The sequence below is a fragment of the Chiloscyllium plagiosum genome, unplaced genomic scaffold, assembly GCF_037043375.1.
Source record: "Chiloscyllium plagiosum isolate Xiang-an unplaced genomic scaffold, Cpla_swu_hap1 HiC_scaffold_9, whole genome shotgun sequence".
NCBI lineage: Eukaryota > Metazoa > Chordata > Chondrichthyes > Orectolobiformes > Hemiscylliidae > Chiloscyllium > Chiloscyllium plagiosum.
The window spans coordinates 53,709,967-53,727,892 of record NW_028270147.1 but is presented as its reverse complement, the minus strand read 5'-3'; the positions used below and the strand labels follow the sequence as shown (position 1 = coordinate 53,727,892).

General features: G+C 39.6%; 1 protein-coding gene across 10 annotated transcripts in view; it reads left to right on the top strand.

Moving 5' to 3' along the window:
- The window catches only part of fggy (FGGY carbohydrate kinase domain containing), a 369,292-nt gene that overhangs the window by 230,213 nt on the left and 121,153 nt on the right, over positions 1 to 17,926 (top strand). For all 10 annotated transcript variants that reach the window (XM_087990626.1, XM_087990634.1, XM_087990630.1 and 7 more), the window contains one exon: positions 3,765 to 3,868. In XM_087990626.1, the coding sequence (XP_087846752.1) occupies positions 3,765 to 3,868 (104 nt within the window). The remainder of the gene's footprint in view (positions 1 to 3,764; positions 3,869 to 17,926) is intronic.

Sequence of the window (17,926 nt, the reverse complement as noted above, 5' to 3'; positions counted from 1 at the left end):
ATCATTCTGTACACCTCTAACAAGTCACCTCTCATCCTTCTTTGCTTCAATGAGAAAAGCCCTAGCTGCCTCAACCTTTCTTCATAAGACCTGCCCTCCAGTCCAGGCTGCATCCTGGTAAATCTCCTCTGTACCCTCTCTAAAGCTTCCACATCTTTCCTATAATGAGGCGACCATAACTGAACACAATATTCCAAGTGAGGCCTAACTAGGGCTCGATAGAGCTGCAGCATAACCTTGCGGCTCTTAAACTCAATTCCCCTGCCAATGAAAGCCAACATACCATTGTCCTTATTAACAAACCTATGAACTTGGGTGGCAACTTTGAGGGATCTATGGACATGGACTCTAAGATCCCTCTGTTCCTCCACATAGCCAAGAATCCTGCTTTTAACCCTGTGTTCTGAGTTCAAATTCGGACTTCCAAAGTGAATCACTTCACACTTTTCCAGGTTGAACTCCAACTGCCACTTACCAGCCCAGTTCTGCACCCTGTCAATGTCCTGTTGCAACCGACAACAGCCCTCCACATTATCCATAACTCCACCAATCTTCGTGTCATCGGCAAACTTACTAACCCATCCTTCCACTTTCTCATCCAAGTCATTTATCAAAATCACAAAGAACAGAGGTCCCAAAACTGATCCCTGCAGAACACCACTGGTCACTGGTTTCCATCTTTCAACACCCTCTGTCTTCTATGGGCCAAATTTCAGATAGCCAGATTTGTCTGTATTCCATGGCTCCTTACTTTCTGAAGGAGCCTACTCTGGGGAACCTTATCAAATGCACTGCTAAAATCCATGTACATCACATCCACTGCTCTACGTTCGTCAATGTGTTTTATCACATCCTCAGAGAATTCAATAAGGTTTGTGTGGCATGACCTGCCCCTCACAAAACCATGTTGACTATCTCTAATCAAACTATGGTTTTCCAAGTAATCATAAATCCTGTCTCTCAGAATCCTCACAATCTCCCCTTCAGCACAAACACATTCCCTTTCCTGTCCTGTCAGCTCAGCAACCTCTTAATTATTATGCCAGGCATTCCAGTCCTCCACATTCACTGTCCTGGCCTTGGCAAATTTGCACTCATTGTACACACTCCTCTCCTGCATGAGGAGATCCTGTATTACGAAAGAAGCATTACGAGACATTAACATGGGGATATTGACACTGTCTACATTGATAGCTATAGATAGAAGTGTCAGTTCCCAGACCTGTGATTTTCAATGTGTGTTTCATATGAAAGTGTTCTGCATGAAAGCTTGTTCAGCATCATCAAAGAGCTACAATTGATGAAAAACAGTAAGGCATTATATAAAGTGTATGCTTGATATATCCATGAAGCGTTCATACCAACTCCATCTTTTATGATTATGTCTTTGTCCCATCCCTTTGAAAAACCTTTCAGACATGCAAATTCTCATGGTGATGAAAGGTCGGTGAGCTGATGTTGGATGAGCTGCTGAGTGATGTGACTCCCATCTTTTAAATATGAGCCCTGATAGATGTGTGAGAGGCAGTGGCACTGTGGTCAGTGGTAGCTGAAATGGAATGACATACTCGAATTGCACATGAAACAGCTGATGGAGTTGCCTGGTACCCAATCTTGTACGTGATGGTCCTGTGTAGAAGTAATATTACAATGCTAACTCACACTTGTTAGGTGTGTGAAACTTTGAGTAGATAGCGATGCATACCTTGGTGATAATTTGTGTCTTTCAAGTACAATGTCCCAATGTTGGAATTTGGGACATCCTGGCAGGAGTAAATCTTGCTGTCTATCCATCCATAAGATTTGGCTTTTTAACCTGTGCATGCAGTCTAATTCACTGAAAATAAAGTAATTATTTAGAAAATAACCATATCCCAAATGGATGTAACACCCCCTTAGGCCCATCTCCACACATTTTCAAAAAGCAGTGTGTTCGTGTTTTCCATACAGTATGCGATCTGGACAGCCTAGAACCATGTACATTGTGAATGGAGTTTAATACTGCTGATGTAAATTATGCCCACAGATGGAAAACTAGCAAGAGCCCTGCATCCCCTACTTTTGGAAAGTTCTGCTAATTTAAATGCCAATGAGGAATTTAACTGCAGCAATGTGCCTTCACCAGGATCAAGATGACCAGCAGCCCCTGGGGCAATATTAATGGCAAGGGGCTCAGGTCCTTAAATGGGCTTTACTGTACACTTAATACCCTCTTTAAGGCCCAGTGGCAGTAAGCTAGTACATCCATCTATTGCTTTATTGTTCAAAGTTTGTGCGAAGATTTGTAGCTCGGGTGCTCGTTGTTGTGGTTCTGTTCGCCGAGCTGGAAGTTTTTGTTGCAAACGTTTCGTCCCCTGGCTAGGCGACATCATCAGTGCTTGGGAGCCTCCTGCGAAGCGCTTCTTTTATGTTTCCTCCAGTGTTTATAGTGGTCTGTCCCTGCCGCTTCCGGTTGTCAGTTTCAGCTGTCCGCTGTAGTGGTTGGTATATTGGGTCCAGGTCGATGTGTTTGTTGATGGAGTTTGTGGATGAATGCCATGCCTCTAGGAATTCCCTGGCTGTTCTCTGTCTGGTTTGCCCTATGATAGTAGTGTTGTCCCAGTCGAATTCATGTTGCTTCGAGCAACAAGCAACATGAATTCGACTGGGACAACACTACTATCATAGGGCAAGCCAGACAGAGAACAGCCAGGGAATTCCTAGAGGCATGGCATTCATCCACAAACTCCATCAACAAACACATCGACCTGGACCCAATATACCAACCACTACAGCGGACAGCTGAAACTGACAACCGGAAGCGGCAGGGACAGACCACTATAAACACCGGAGGAAACATCAAAGAAGTGCTTCGCAGGAGGCTCCCAAGCATTGATGATGTCGCCTAGCCAGGGGACGAAACGTTTGCAACAAAAACTTCCAGCTCGGCGAACAGAACCACAACATTGCTTTATTGGCCCAGACTTAAATTATAAATAGTGCAGTGCATTACAATATGTATAGCAATCTTGAAAATGCATCAAATGTTTAATTTTCTCATTGATGAATCAGATGTTGATGACTATTCCCTTGCTTTGAGCAAAGAAAAGTCATTCTCCTTTTCCAGAACCCATTTGTGCTCAAGATTAACATCAAGTTTTTTGACATCCATGTTGAGAACGCCACAAATTTGAAATCAGTTATTCCATTTAAATTTTAATTGTACGACATTATTTCAACTTGATGACCGTTAGGTTCTTTTATGCTTTTATTGCATCATGTTTTGCAGGCTCATAATTAATTATGCTTGATAATTAATTATGTACAATAATCTTGGAGCTCCCATTAAATTCCAAAACAGGGATAAACGTTGCTCTCTGACCAAAGGAACAGCAAACAGCTACACCATGAAATACCAACTATTGTGACAATGAAGGTGCAGGAAAGTTACAAATACTATAACTTAGTATTATGCTTGCTTTGATGATTGGAAACTAGGTTAGTGACCTAGGCATTCTGGGCCTCAACTTGGAGTCAACTTTATTGTTATGTTTCTTGGATTCTGGGATATCTAAATAAAACATAGCTGCAATAATGTGAATCTAGACTACTGTTGATACTGTGGACACAAATTATCTTGTACTGTGACATGAATGTCTGCCTCCTATGTTTATGGTAACATGCACGATGCAGTTCTTCATGCTGTAATGTGAGTTTAGCAGAGTTTGGGGAATTAAATCTGATTACCAGGTATTTCTTTCTCAAGAGATGTGTTTTTTTCCTAGGTTTGATTGGGGCTGATGTAAAAGGGTCCAACTTGCCATGTGAGAATACACCAATCACATCAAGGTTAGCTATCATCTGTGGAACATCGTCTTGCCATATGGGGGTAAGAATTTTCAACAATGTTTCAAAATGGAAGGCAATAATTCGTCAATTGTTTAAATGAGTAGTGCAGTATATAAATTGTTACTGAAGAAGTAAAAGAGACAACAATGGTTAAATTTCCCATTTTAATTATTATCGAGTTGCTAAATTCAAGTACGTTGAAATTATGTTATGGTTACGATACGAATCTGAGGTTTAAGATTGTGATTACAGGCATATTACACGAGAAATGTTCATGAAAGGTTTCTGTTGTGTTTCTTAAACTGGGATCCCAAAATCTTATGAAAACAATTAAATGAAATAAACTCAATTCCCAAATAGATGCATGTGTCTGTAATTATGTCAGCCAGTTGAACCTCATAGAACATGAATTCCTTGATTGGGGCTGTTAATCTGGTGCAATCAGAGAGACCTGGCTGACAGATATAAATGGAATATTACACTGTAGAAAAAAAAGATAAATAGAATATCAGAGATTCTGTTCACTCTGAGAGCTATCTCTGAGGAAGCCAAGGACTCTCCATGTATAAATAAAGAGTGACTTTAAATAAAGAACAGCTGGAGGCTGCTCCCCAAAGTAATGGTCAGACTGCATATTCTGTGACTACTTTTTTAAAAGAAGTGACTGAAAGGGCACCTTCTTGACGTTGAAGATCCCACTTTATTATTTGCCATTTGTTGCAATGGTTGCTCCTCTGAGGTTGGAAGGTCTCAAATAAGCTGTCCAGCTTTGAGAGGCTGTCCACCACCATCAGGAAGGGAACCTGTCTCCATGACAATCAACAGGATACCCTAATCAAAATCCCAAAAGGTAACTGTTGACCCCAGGGATTGTTGAAGACCCAGAAACAATCCTGGTTCATGTTTTGTGTCCAAAAAGTGAAAATTCAGCTGATGGCGTCACATTTCAGCAGTGCAACAGGTATTTTCATTGTATAATTAATTAACCTTTAAGCTGAACATAATCCCTCATTACCTGTTAAAACTTGTTGATCATGGTTCTACAATACATGGGTTTGCATTAGGAAGAACAATGAATCTAATAGTACTCACCCTTCTTCTTGAGAAAAGTGGGGAACAGCCTTCAGCATCTGGACATATATGTAGAAATCTGAAAGTTTCTGTCAGAGGCACTTGATGCTGTACAGACTATGCATTACATCTTTGCTAATATATTGACAATGTATTGAAATACTTATAGTGGTGTGAACTTGGGGTACTTGTCTGCTAGTACAAAGTTGACTAAGCTTGTGAGCATCATGTAAGTACAGAAACGTTGTGTTGAACAAGGTATTGAATGGTGAGTTAGTCAGTGAGCTGGCATTTTTGCAAAGCAACATCACATCTTGGAAAGTCTTCTTATTATTTTGACGTTAGATTCTGGCTGGTGGTTTATTCGAGTCATAGAGATGTACAGCATGGAAACAGACCCTCCGGTGCAACTCATCCATGCCGACCAGGTATCCTAAATTAATCTAGTCCCATTTGCCAGCACTTGGCCCATATCACTCTGAACCCTTCCTATTCTTATACTCATGCAGGTGCCTTTTAAATGTTGTAATTGTACCAGCCTGCACCGCTTTTTCTGGCAGCTCATTCCATGCATGCATTACCCTCTGCATGAAAAAGTTGCCCCTTAGGTCCCTTTTAAATCTTTCCCCTCTAACCTTAAATCTATGCCCTCTAGTTATGGACTCCCCCACCCCAGGGATAATACTTTGTCTATTTACCCTATCCATGCCCCAATGACTTTATAAATTTCTGTGAGGTCACCGGTCAGCCTCCAATGCTCCAGGGAAAACAGCCTCAGCCTAATCAGCCCCTCCCTTTAGCTTCAACCCTCCAACCCTGATAAAATCCTTGTAAATCTTTTCTGAACCCTTTTAACAACGTCCTTCTGATAGGAAGGAGACCAGAATTGCACACAATATTCTGAAAGCGACCTAACCAATGTCCTGTACAGCCACAACATGATCTCCCAACTCCTATACTCAATGCTCTCACCAATATAGAAATGCATACCAAATACCTTCTTCACTATCCTATCCACCTGTGACTCTCAAGGAACTATGAACCTGCACTCCAAGGTGTCTTTGTTCAGCTACACTCCCAAGACCTTAGCATTAAATGTGTAAGTCCTGCCCTGGTTTGCCTTTCCAAAATGCAGCACCTCACATTCATCTAAATTAAATTCATTTTGCCACTCCTCAACCCATTGGCCCATCTGATCAAGATCCCGTTGTACTCTGAGGTAACCTTCTTTGCTGTCCACTACACCTCCAATTTTGGTGTCATCTGTAAACTTACTAACTATACTTCCTATGTTTACATCCAAATCGTTTATATAAATGATGAAAAGCAGGGGACCCAGCACCGATCCTTGTGGCTTCTTATTAAATACTATCAACTGTCAAAATGAAAACATTCTTGATTATGGGACAGACTTTAACTGAGACTTTTAATGTTAAACATTCAAATTTTCAAAATGCAGCAATTCAAGGTGGTCATGTTTTGTTTCAAAATGTCTGATGGTAATGATGGTAACTGCTTGGAATTAATCTACTGCAATGAGAGACCTATCTGATCATACTGATGGAGATTTTTAATGTGTTATGGCATATATCTAGAGCAGGTGGAACCTGACTCATAGGTTCGGACATTACCACAGCACCCACAAGAGCCCTTGATTGTGCTGATGTATATTTTCTAATCAACCTGTTCAGAGATGTTATTACATACCTCTGGATCAGGTAGAACTTGATATTCAGCCCTCTACTTAGATCAGCTTCAGGTGTACATAGCTTTAATGCATCCCCAAGAATAACACCTCTGTAAGATGAGCTATGGAGAGGAACTTCTTTATAAGAATTGACCAATCTACTTCATTGTGGGAACACAAATAAAATTCTGTACTAACTGAAATAACAGGTATTCAAAAAATGAATTTTACTAATGAGATGCATGAACAAACCTTGTGATGTTAGAGCTCAGTAAATCTGTGCACTTGAGTGTTTATTAATGCTTTTTATTTAGAGTATGAGTGCCTTACTCATTAATGCTATATATTTGGTGCAGAGCATACTCAAAATATCTCACCAAAGTAGATTAGCATACTTGCCATGCACTACTGCACCCTTACATTTACATTGCAAAACTGTTTCTTCTTTCAATTAAATTTACCCCACATACACAACCTATAGCTTTTGAGTATTGTCGCAGTATTACTGTAGGCAGAGGTAGTAGTCACATTTTGCTCAATTTGCACATGAAATGAAATATGGGAGAAATATGGTGTCAGTCATAGCAAGAAGAATTGCACTCGCTGACAAAACTAGTCCTCTAGTTTCTAATGGCAACATGGTTGCAGTCTTGAAAATAATTTTCAATATTAAAGTCATCCGTGTACAGTTCAACCTCTGATTTCTGTAACATTACATGCCAGGAAAATGGGCTTGATCTTGAATGAAAGGGAATTAAACTTGATATGTATATACAGTATAAGTGATAATTTGCCTGAAGATTGAATGTTGCAGTTCATCAGACATAGATTTTGAAGATTTCGGATTACCAGAGACTGGATATGAGACTGAAGATGTATGCTGACATCATGCAGAAATCCTGGCACACTGACTTATATGGGAATTATCTGGCAGGTTTAAATTTCCAATGGTGAATTCCCCTGCTCCCTGGGACCCTCAGCAAATTCTGAGCTGAAGTCTGAGACTGCGGACAGTTGCAACTTACTTTCATAGGTGGTGACACGTAGTTTAACACAGTTAGATGGAAAGCTCCTAGTCTACCTCCTGGATAACGACAGTACAGGCCTCTCCAATCATTGGTACTGAGCCATGTTAATGCTGTGCATTGATTCATCAGGTTCTGTATGATCATTGGAAATGTAGTTTATTGTTTTAAGTACATGATAGATCGAAGTGTGGATAAGACAGTTTCAATGTCTTATTGAAGACATTGAAACAGGGTAGTTACGTCTCAGTGCAAGTTCTGAAGTAGAAACACAACTCTAAAATTTGGGTTTTGAGCTAATAGATCTCCAATGTCATTATGATGCCCAAATCTTCCTATCAGCAGCAGATTGGCTATGCCTGCTGCTGACTGTGATTTAAACTGCTTGATACCATTTTATGCTGGAGCCTTTGCTCTTCTGGACTTGGCTGTAGCAGAGATCAAGCATTGAAGAGCATCAGGTAGCCAAGTGACAATGTTTGGGTGGAACTGTGTCCCCTTTTGTTATCATGAACTGAAGAAGTATATCTTAGCAACAATCGGAAATTTCAACTTCCTGTTTAAGTCCCACGTATATGTAAAAACAGGGGTTCCTCAGGGTCCTGAGGAATATCAGCATGTTCCATATTGGAAGATACAGGGCATTATGCACATATTGTTCTAAAGTAAAACCACGTTGTGCCTCATCTATGCTGCATATCTGCAGACATTAAAAAATTCGTATATAATGATGTAATGTTATCACACTGTCTGTTATGACTGAATTTTTCTGACTCTGAAGTCTCTTGAAATCTAAGTGCTACAAATCAAAGTGTCTTCTTTCAGCAGTGTTACATGAAAAACATAACAATTATACAGCTTTGTATAAGAAACTTAACTGGCATGGGATGGGGCGCAACAATTACTTCAGTTTTGAGCAGATATGTTGAATTCTAACATATCTGCTTCTCTCTCCTTTACTTTTGCTTTTCTTCCCCTTGCTTTGCTTTATCTTCATCCATTTCACTCCCCTTATCCATCCTTCTTTCTTGAACACGTTCAATCTTCTTTCTTTGTTTATCTTTTTTTTAACGTACACAGTTTTGTGAGCAGATTAAAACAGATCTGGATCAAAGCTTTATCTATTCTTCTTCATTTTGTATTGATTTCCTGTTCTGTAAATCAACTGCAGCAGAAAGGAAGAATTTGAGGCTATCAGTACTGCTGTTCTTCCATTTTCCATAGTGCAGGGTTTGATGTGTAATCCAGTTTGAAGTCTTTAGTCCCTAGGAGTACTTGATCAGATATGTGATATGCTCTTAACTCCCATTTTATAATTCTATCTTCATTGCTGTCCACTACATTGCCAAGTTTTATATTGGCAGATCTTTATAATGCTATGGCCTATTAACAAGTCTAGAAAACTTACAAATCCCAAAAAAGGAATCCAAAACATACTCCTTAACCAATGAATTTGTATTTTTCCTGTGCACAACACTGCGATTAATGTGTCCTGCTAGAGTTTTGCTGCAACCAACAGGATACAGCTTGAGTACACCTTACCTGTTCAGTCTTATCATCAGGAAAGTTTTAACATCTGAGATTGACATCACACAAACATTACTTTTTAAAATGTTTAATTTCCCTTAGCCATTATTTTTGGCACCATTGTCATTGTCAACCATAGAATGTTGGCCCTTCACATAAGCCTTTCAAATGGATTAAAATTACTTATTTTGTCAACAAATAAAGAGAAAATGTGACCTTTGCCAGGACTGATCATTTGGGTCTCTGTTTTCAAGGAAATAGTTTTTTTTTCAATTTTGTGAAGGTTCATACTAATTGTCTTTGATGGTCTATTTCATTACAATAACGAAAGACCTTCTATAATTTCAAATAATGCTTGTTGCAATAATGCTGAGCTCCACTCAAACACAGATCCAATGCCACGATTTCTAAGTTCATCCAATAATATTATCCCATCTTTTTTACATGTTCTTATGATCAGGTGAGGAAATGAATTGGCTCCCCTCTTTTTCCTGCCTTGGGTGGCTGCAACAAAAAGTTTTAAATTGTTTTTAGATTGGAGCGATATTACACTTCGATTAAATGACAGTCTGTTAGTCCAAAGGTGAAGGAGGCACGACAAGATTTTCTTGAGTGGAGAAAGAGGAATTTCATTCCTTACTAACACTGAGAAAGATAATAAAACATGGTATCGAGAACACACACACATACGTGCACTGGAGTAAAGGGCACTTCAAGATCAAGAGTATGCAATTAAAAAGTCCTTAGAGTCCTTGAGATGTTAGTTATAACCTCAAACCACAGTCGTTGATTTGTATTCACTGCAATAACAAAATTTGTAGATATTATTGCGTTCTCAGTTTTTTTTGTTTTGTTTTTCACTGGACATTGTCATCTAAGAGGTTGAGAGAAGAACAGATAGAGAAACAGCAAGCTTTCAGTTCAGCTGTTATGAATTTCTCATTCTTCTGTCTGCTGTGTCTAAATACAATTGCCTGATGTTGGGGTGCCACAGTGGCTCAGTGATTAGCACTGCTACTCACAGTGCCAGAGACCTGGGTTCGATTCCAGTCTTGAGTGACTGTCGTTCGCACGTTAATCCCTTGTCCGCTTGGGTTTCCTGTGGATGCTCCAGTTTCCTAGTGCAGGTTAGGTGGATTAGCCATGCTAAAAATAGTAGAGGTAAAAACAATGACTGCAGATGCTGGAAACCAGATTCTGGATTAGTGGTGCTGGAAGAGCACAGCAGTTCAGGCAGCATGGATGCTGCCTGAACTGCTGTGCTCTTCCAGCACCACTAATCCAGAATGCTAAAAATAGTGTCCAGGGATATGCAGGCTAGTGGTTTAGCCATATGAAATACAGGGATGGTGTGGGTCTGGGTGGGATGACCTTCAGAGGGTCAGTATGGTCTCTATGAGCCAAATAGCCTGCTCCCACACTTTAGGGATTCTATGTTTCCATGTGTAGCTTCATTGTTTTCTCCCTGGCTGGATAAACTGCAAGTGACTTTCATCCTAATATGTGAAACGTCCAGAAAGGTTTAAAATTAAACAGGAGATACAAATCTGAGTGACTGGCTTCAGTAATTGCTGACATATTAATTTCAGTTTAGATTATGCCTTATTTATTGATGATTCCATGCACTAGCTCAACCTGTGGTCAGGTGAATATTGCAGCCATCTTAAATCATCTCAAGATTTGTCTTTTTGATACTAGTTTAGCCCATGAAAGGTCTCAGGTATTAAAATCGGATGATGCAAAATATGATATTCCATTTTAACCACTTTCATAATAAAATTGAGGAGAATTTTTTTTAAGAAGTAAAAGTATTTAATGGGATTACTTTTTTTGCAGTAAAGTGAGGAGGATACAAGGCCCCCCTCTGCTTTCCCTTTTTAACACAGAGCTATCCTGTTTCAATTAAGCTTAGCTAACCAGATCAAAATGAAGGAGAGCCAATTCCCAGATTTTCTTGAGTGAGGGGGAGTGGAGTTGTTTTACCTTAAAAATAAAGTAAGATGTGATGTCAAGTATACAGACAAAACACAGGTAATATGGACGTTAGTAGCAGGATACCTGGTACGGACAAGAGGTAATGACAATTGCAATTAATAGTGTTTTTTTTCAGAATCTTTGAGTTGCAAGTGTGAAACCTAAGCCCCAAATGCTTATCACTTAAGGAGTGATAAAGATTCTCCGTCAACAGAGGTTTTGCCAAAAAGAAATTGCGGATGTGGGAAATCAGAAACAAAAACAGAAATTGCTGGAAAGTTCAGCAGGTCTGGCAGCGTCTTGGAGAGAAAACAAAGTTAACATTTAGGGTCCAGTGACCCTTCTTCCAAACTGTTCATGTTTGACCAATTTTATTGAATTTTTCCAAGAGGTAAACAGGTATGTCGATGAGATCAATGCATTTTATGTAGTCGAAAGCGCTTCAGCAAGGCTTTTGATAAGGTCCTGAATGGAGATACTGAAAGTATTCCTCCACCAACAGGAAAAATATCATACTGTCTATCCTATCTATAATTTGGAGATGCCGGTGTTGGACTGCGGTGTACAAAGTTAAAAATAACACAACGCCAGGTTATAGTCCAACACGTTCATTTGGAAGCACTTGCTTTCTGAGTGCTGCACCTTCATAGGGTGGTTGAGGAGTTTAAGATCGTAAGATACAGAATTTATTGCTATGCCTATCTGTGCCCCTCATAATTTTGAGCATCTCAGTCATGAGCCCCTCAGTCTCCTGCAAAACAGCCCAAACTCTCTTCATAACTAAAACTTTACAGCCGAGGCAACATCCTGGTAAATCTCTGCGCTGTCTCTCTAGTGCAGTCAAATATCTGCTATAACTGTACATAACACTCTAGCTGTGGCCTCACCAACTTTTAAACCGTTCTAACATAACTGAAGTATAAAATATACAAAAGGGGATTGACAAAGTATTTGTAGAGAGGATACTTCTTCATGTGGGGCCAGCTAGAATGGGAGATCCTGATTTATGATAGATGGTATCAGATTTAAAACAGCTGAAAAGTTATTTCCCTCAAAGGGGCCTGAATCTATGGAATTCACTACTCCAGAGTGCGATGGATGCCAGGACATTGAGTAAATTTAAAGAGGAGATAGGCAGACTTTTAATTAGGAATTGGTTAAAGGGTAAAGGAGAGCAGGCAAGAAAGTGGAGTTCAGGCCGAGATAAGATCAGTCATGATAATATTAAATGGTGGATCAGGCTTGAGAGGGCTGAACTACCTATTCAAATAACCATGCAATTAGGCAAGATTTAGGACGCATAGGATGGGGAAAAGAAACTGCAGGGAATGGGTTCAATTGAAATGTGGAGTTTGTCCAAGGAACAGCTACTGCGTGTCCTTGATAAGTACGTACTTGTCAAGCAGGGAGGAAATGGTCGAGGCAGGGAACAGTGATTTACTAAAGAAGTTGAGTCTCTTGTCAAGAGGAAGAAGGAGGCTTATGTAAAGCTAAGACATGAAGGCTCAGTTAGGAGACCTAAAGAGAGAGCTACGAAAAATCAGGAGGGGACACGAGAAGTCCTAAAGCTTTACGTAGATAAGTCAGGAATAAAAGAATGACTCAAGTAAGAGTAGGGCCTGTAAAGGAGAGAAGTAAGAAGTCGTGCATGGAGTCCCTAGAGATAGGAGAGGCACTAAATGGATACTTTTCATCAGTATTCACACAGGAAAAAGACAGTGTTGTCAAGGAGAATATTGAGATACAGGCTCTTAGACTAGACAGCATTGAAGTTCACAAGGAGGAGATGTTAGCAATTCTGGAAAGTGTGAAAATAGATAAGACTCCTGGGCCAATTGGGATTTATCCTCGGATTCTCTGGGAAGGTGGGAGGAGATTACAGAGCCTTTGGTTTTGATCTTTATGACGTCATTGTCTACAGGAATAGTGCCAGAAGACTGGAGAATAGTAAATGCTGTTCCCTTGTTCAAGAAGAGGAGTAGAGACAACCGTAGTAACTATAGACCAGTGAGTTTTACTTTGGTTGTGAGTAAAGTGTTGGAAAGGATTATAAGAGATAGGATTTATAATCATCTAGAAAGGAATACTTTGATTAGGGATTGTCAACACGGTTTTGTGAAGGATAGGTCGTGCCTCAGAAACCTTATTGAGTTCTTTGAGAAGGTGACCAAACAGTTGGATGTGGGTAAAGTGGGTAATGTGTTGTATATGGATTTCAGTAAGGTGTTTGATAAGATTCCCCACAGTAGGCTATTGCAGAAAATATAGAGGCATGAGATTGAGGGTGATTTAACGGTTTGGATCAGAAATTGGCTAGCTGAAAGAAGACAGAGGATGGTCATTGATGGGAAATGTTCATCGTGGAGTTCAGTTACTAGTGGTGTTCTGCAAGGATCAGTTTTGGGTCCACTGCTGTTTGACATTTTTATAAATGATCTGGATGAGGGCGTAGAAGGATGAGTTAGTAAATTTGCGGATGACACTAATGTCAGTGGAGAAAGATGTTGCAGGTGACAGAGGGACATAGATAAGCTGCAGAGTTCAGCTGAGAGGTGGCAAATGGAGTTTAATGTGGGAAAGTGTGAAATAACAGGATGGAGTCACAGAAATACAGGATACTTGGCTAATAGTACGATTCTTGGTAGTGTGGATGAGCAGAAAGATCTCACTTTCTCTGTGCATAGATCCCTGAAGGTTGTCAACCATGTTGATAGGGTTGTTAAGAAGGCATACGGTGTGTTAGCTTTTATTGGTAGAGGGATTGAGTTTTGGAGCCATGAGGTCATGTTGCAGCTGTACAAAACTCAGGTGTGGCTGCACTGGTCACTGCATTATAGTAAGAATGTGGAAGCTTTGGAAAAGGTGCAAAGGAGATTTACCAGGATGTTGCCTGGTATGGAAGGAAGGTCTTATGAGGAAAGGCTGAGGGACTTGAAGCTGTTTTCATTAGCGAGAAGAAAGTTAAGAGGTACTTAATAGAGACATACAAGATGATCAGAGAATTAGATAGGATGGACAGGGAGAGTCTTTTATCTCAGATGATGATGGCTAGCACGAGGGGACATAGCTTTAAATTGAGGGGTGATAGATATAGGGCAGATGTCAGAGGTAGGTTCTTTACTCAGATTAGTAAGGGCATGGAATGCCCTGATTGCTACAATAGGAGACCTGACAACTTTAAGGGCATTTAAATGTTCATTGGATAAACATATGGATGATAACAGAGTAGTATAGGTTAGATGGGCTTCAGAATGGTATCACAGGTCAGCGCAACATCGAGGGCTGAAGGGCATGTACTGCATTGTAATGTTCTATGTTCTATTCCTGCTCTAGTTCTTAAACCTGCTCTTAAACTTTATGCCTCCACTAATAAAGGCAAATATCCCAAATGCCTTCTTAGCCACTTTACCTACCTGTCCTACTATCTTAGGGAACCAATGGAAGTGTACACGAGGGGGTATGGATTTTAAGATAAAGAGGTAATGTGAGGAAAATCTTTTTCATACAGAGGATAGTGGAAATCTGGAACTCACTGCTAAATACTTTAAGAAGTATTTAGACATAGATATGCAATGCTAAGGCATACAGGGTTATGGACCAAGTTCTCGAAAGTGCGACTAGAATAGTTAAGTGGTTGTTTTTACCTGTTGCATTCTCGATGGGTCAAAGTTTTTTTTCTCTGCTCTAGCTCTCTATAATTCTATGGAGAGAAGCAGCTTTCTAACTAGCAGAGGCATCATAAGGATCATCTCAGGAACCACTCAACTGCCTTCAGAGTCTTTCCCTCTGCATGTAACACCCATGTCTTTATTTTCCATGTCTATGTCTATATGTGTATGTAAGGGGATGTTTTTAAGCCGATTAGAGTTCTAATTAGTAGAGTTTAAATGCTGAAGGTTCATGACTGTTTATCTGCAGCTTGAGTTTAATTATTTGTAATAAATAGTCATTTATTTTAAATACAGAAACTTGAACTGTGTGTTCTGTCAACCTGGGTCTACAATCCAGGTAAACTGAAGAATATTTGTGTTCTTTTTAATATCTTCGACTTTTTTGATGACTCCCAGCCTTCATTTCCAGCATGCAAACCCAGTGAGGTGTGACAATTGATCACTGCAGCCTTTTGAGGTCACAGTGTCCATTGTAAAACCATTTCTGCTGCACAGTAATCATGAATATGAAAGTCAAAGAATGAAAGTTGAATAATTGTGGCCTATTTTTTCTATGATTGTGACATCTCCCATCATGGAGTATGGAACTCGGCCAATATTTCTTAATTTTATCTACAGTGAGTGTTCCAGCCAAGAAAGAATTTCTTGAACAAATCAGTAAAAGTGGTAATGACAACACATGCACATACATTCCGTGTCCAATCTCCTTTTACATTGGGGTATATACACTTCCTTTTTCCCTTTGTTTTGGGAGTGGGTTTTCCCTTGGTATTCTCTACTTTTCCTGATACACTACAGAGATCAGTGGATATTCAGGTTATGCAACACCCCCCTGAATTCTTCCCATTCTTCTGCCTTGTTTGAGAAATTCACTGGCATTTGGTAATTTTATCATAAAGATATTCTTAACCAGTCATCCTGTGCCATTTTTACTGGCTGTTTCTGATCTCTTGCTATTGGCCTAGCTCCAGCTCTTTTAACTCCTTCCAGGTCTGTCATGGCCTTCTCAGACAAATTTGACTTGACTTCAGCCCAATTTAAATTGAGTGACCCTTTCTGCATCAGCTCAAATCTTAGTTGTTGCTTTGTACTCTTTGGGACTGCCAAAGCTCTCTTGGTTCCTACCTCTTTTCCACCCTCATACCTGGCTTTCATGCAGTGGAAGAGCTTCCAGCAGTTCCCACCTTTCTCCCATCCGATTCCCTTCTTTTAATGGTCAGGAACAGTTCTGTCTTCCCAGCCTGGTCTCCCTTTTCTTTCCAGCTTGTGTTATGAAATTGAAGGCTTGTACTGTACCTTTAAGAAAGAGTGAATGCTGTTTTGCACTGAGAGCTTACAAGCACTGGTCATATGACTAGCTAGCAGTCTCAGTGTAGTGGAAAAATGAAAATATGTAACATTTGGCTGTGAGATAGATACCGGAGTTTATTGCTGTTTGACAACAGCTCAAATTTCACCAATCACTTTAAATTATGCTCCATGATACTTTTAACCCAAGAGATTTTGAATTTATTGTTGTTTGCCAATATCAAACTAATGAAACAATCTGATGCTGAGGGTATTAAAAAGCAGGCATTTTGAAAGTCATACTGAGAAACTGCCATCAACCGAGCAACTGCCATTTGAAACACTCTCAATCAAAGGTATCTTTTCATATGAAACATACTTGCAGTAAAAGAAAGAAGATGGCCCAGGGAGATCTTCAGCTGAAGGAAGAAAGACACCAAAGATGACAGCCAGTGTATGTTTTTGAAATTAAATTTTGAAATTAATTTTAAAAAGTGTTTTATTGGAACAATATATTGTTATAGAGTTGGAGGCAGATAATATGCAGTTAAGAGAAAGAGGGGCTTAGAGTTGTGAATAGTTGTTGTTTAATGTTCACTTTTAGAGTTAAGTAATAAATTGATATCATTTTCTTTAAATAGTGGGATTTGAGAGTTCATGAGGTGAGGTGAGCTTTTCTGGGTGTTTAGTTTAATTAACAGAGGGGTTCACCGCCATGTGTAATACTTGCCTCTGAGATAATTAACTTACCCATATCTCTTTCTAGTTTGTGACAGCTTGCAGTCCATGGCTTCCCTGAATTTATTGGTCTGTATATTAACTCATAGTGTGAGCCACAATTGCAGCATGACTGGGCCATGCTATCCTCTGTTCCTCAACATGAATCCAAATTGCAAAGGACGTGGAGTTCATTTTTGAACTCCTTGTGATTAAGCTATTTGTTTGTTTCCAAAGGTAAGTACCCATAGGTCAAAGAGCCACTTAAAATGTTCATATTCTGATTAGGCCATTTTGTGAAGGTATGAAATTTTTACCAGTATACTTCTGACATTGACAGGTGTGCACTTAAACTTGCATTTATGTATTCTCCTCAGGTGAGACTGAGTAAGTCACATGAGATTTCCCAATCAGCCTACTCCACAATAGCAATGTCCAACAATGGACTAGGAGCAAATTACTGTAGATGCCGAAATCTGTACTGAAGACAAAAAAAAGTGCTGGACATCACAGCAGGTCAGGCAGCATCCATGGAAAGAGAACAAGCTAGCGTTTGAGGTCTAGATGACTCTTAGTCAGAGCTGTACATGGATGCTACCTGACCCACTGTGATCTCCAGCATTTTCTGTCTCTCAACAATGAACTAGTCAGTTTAACTGCTGTGCTAATCTTTCAAAAATGTTAAAACAGATTGTCCACCTCTTGCTCAAATTTAGAGATTAAATGTACAGTTTTGAAGATTTCAACATTTAAATCTGAGTTGGATATGGTTGCCTCAGCAGAACTGCCTTCACATTTTCTTCTCAGCTCAAGCTGTCTCAATTTAAATTCTGTCTCTTGCTCATACTTTATTGCAATTTTTTTTTCTTTTTTCCCTTTCTGCCCCTTCTCCCGGTCTTCTTTTTATTCCTGGAATTATTTTCTCATCTTTCCTGCTTAGAATTCTCTTTCTAATTTCTGCTGCTTCAAGTTCAGTTATCCTCAGTTTCTCATTGCAAACCACTGTGTAATTTCTATTTTCTGATTTCTTTTGGAACTGAAATCTACCTATTTTAATCACTTTTAATCATTCCATGGACAGGATATGTAATTTTTCATAACTTACTTCCTCCTAATCCTGTTAAAAGCATTAATATAAA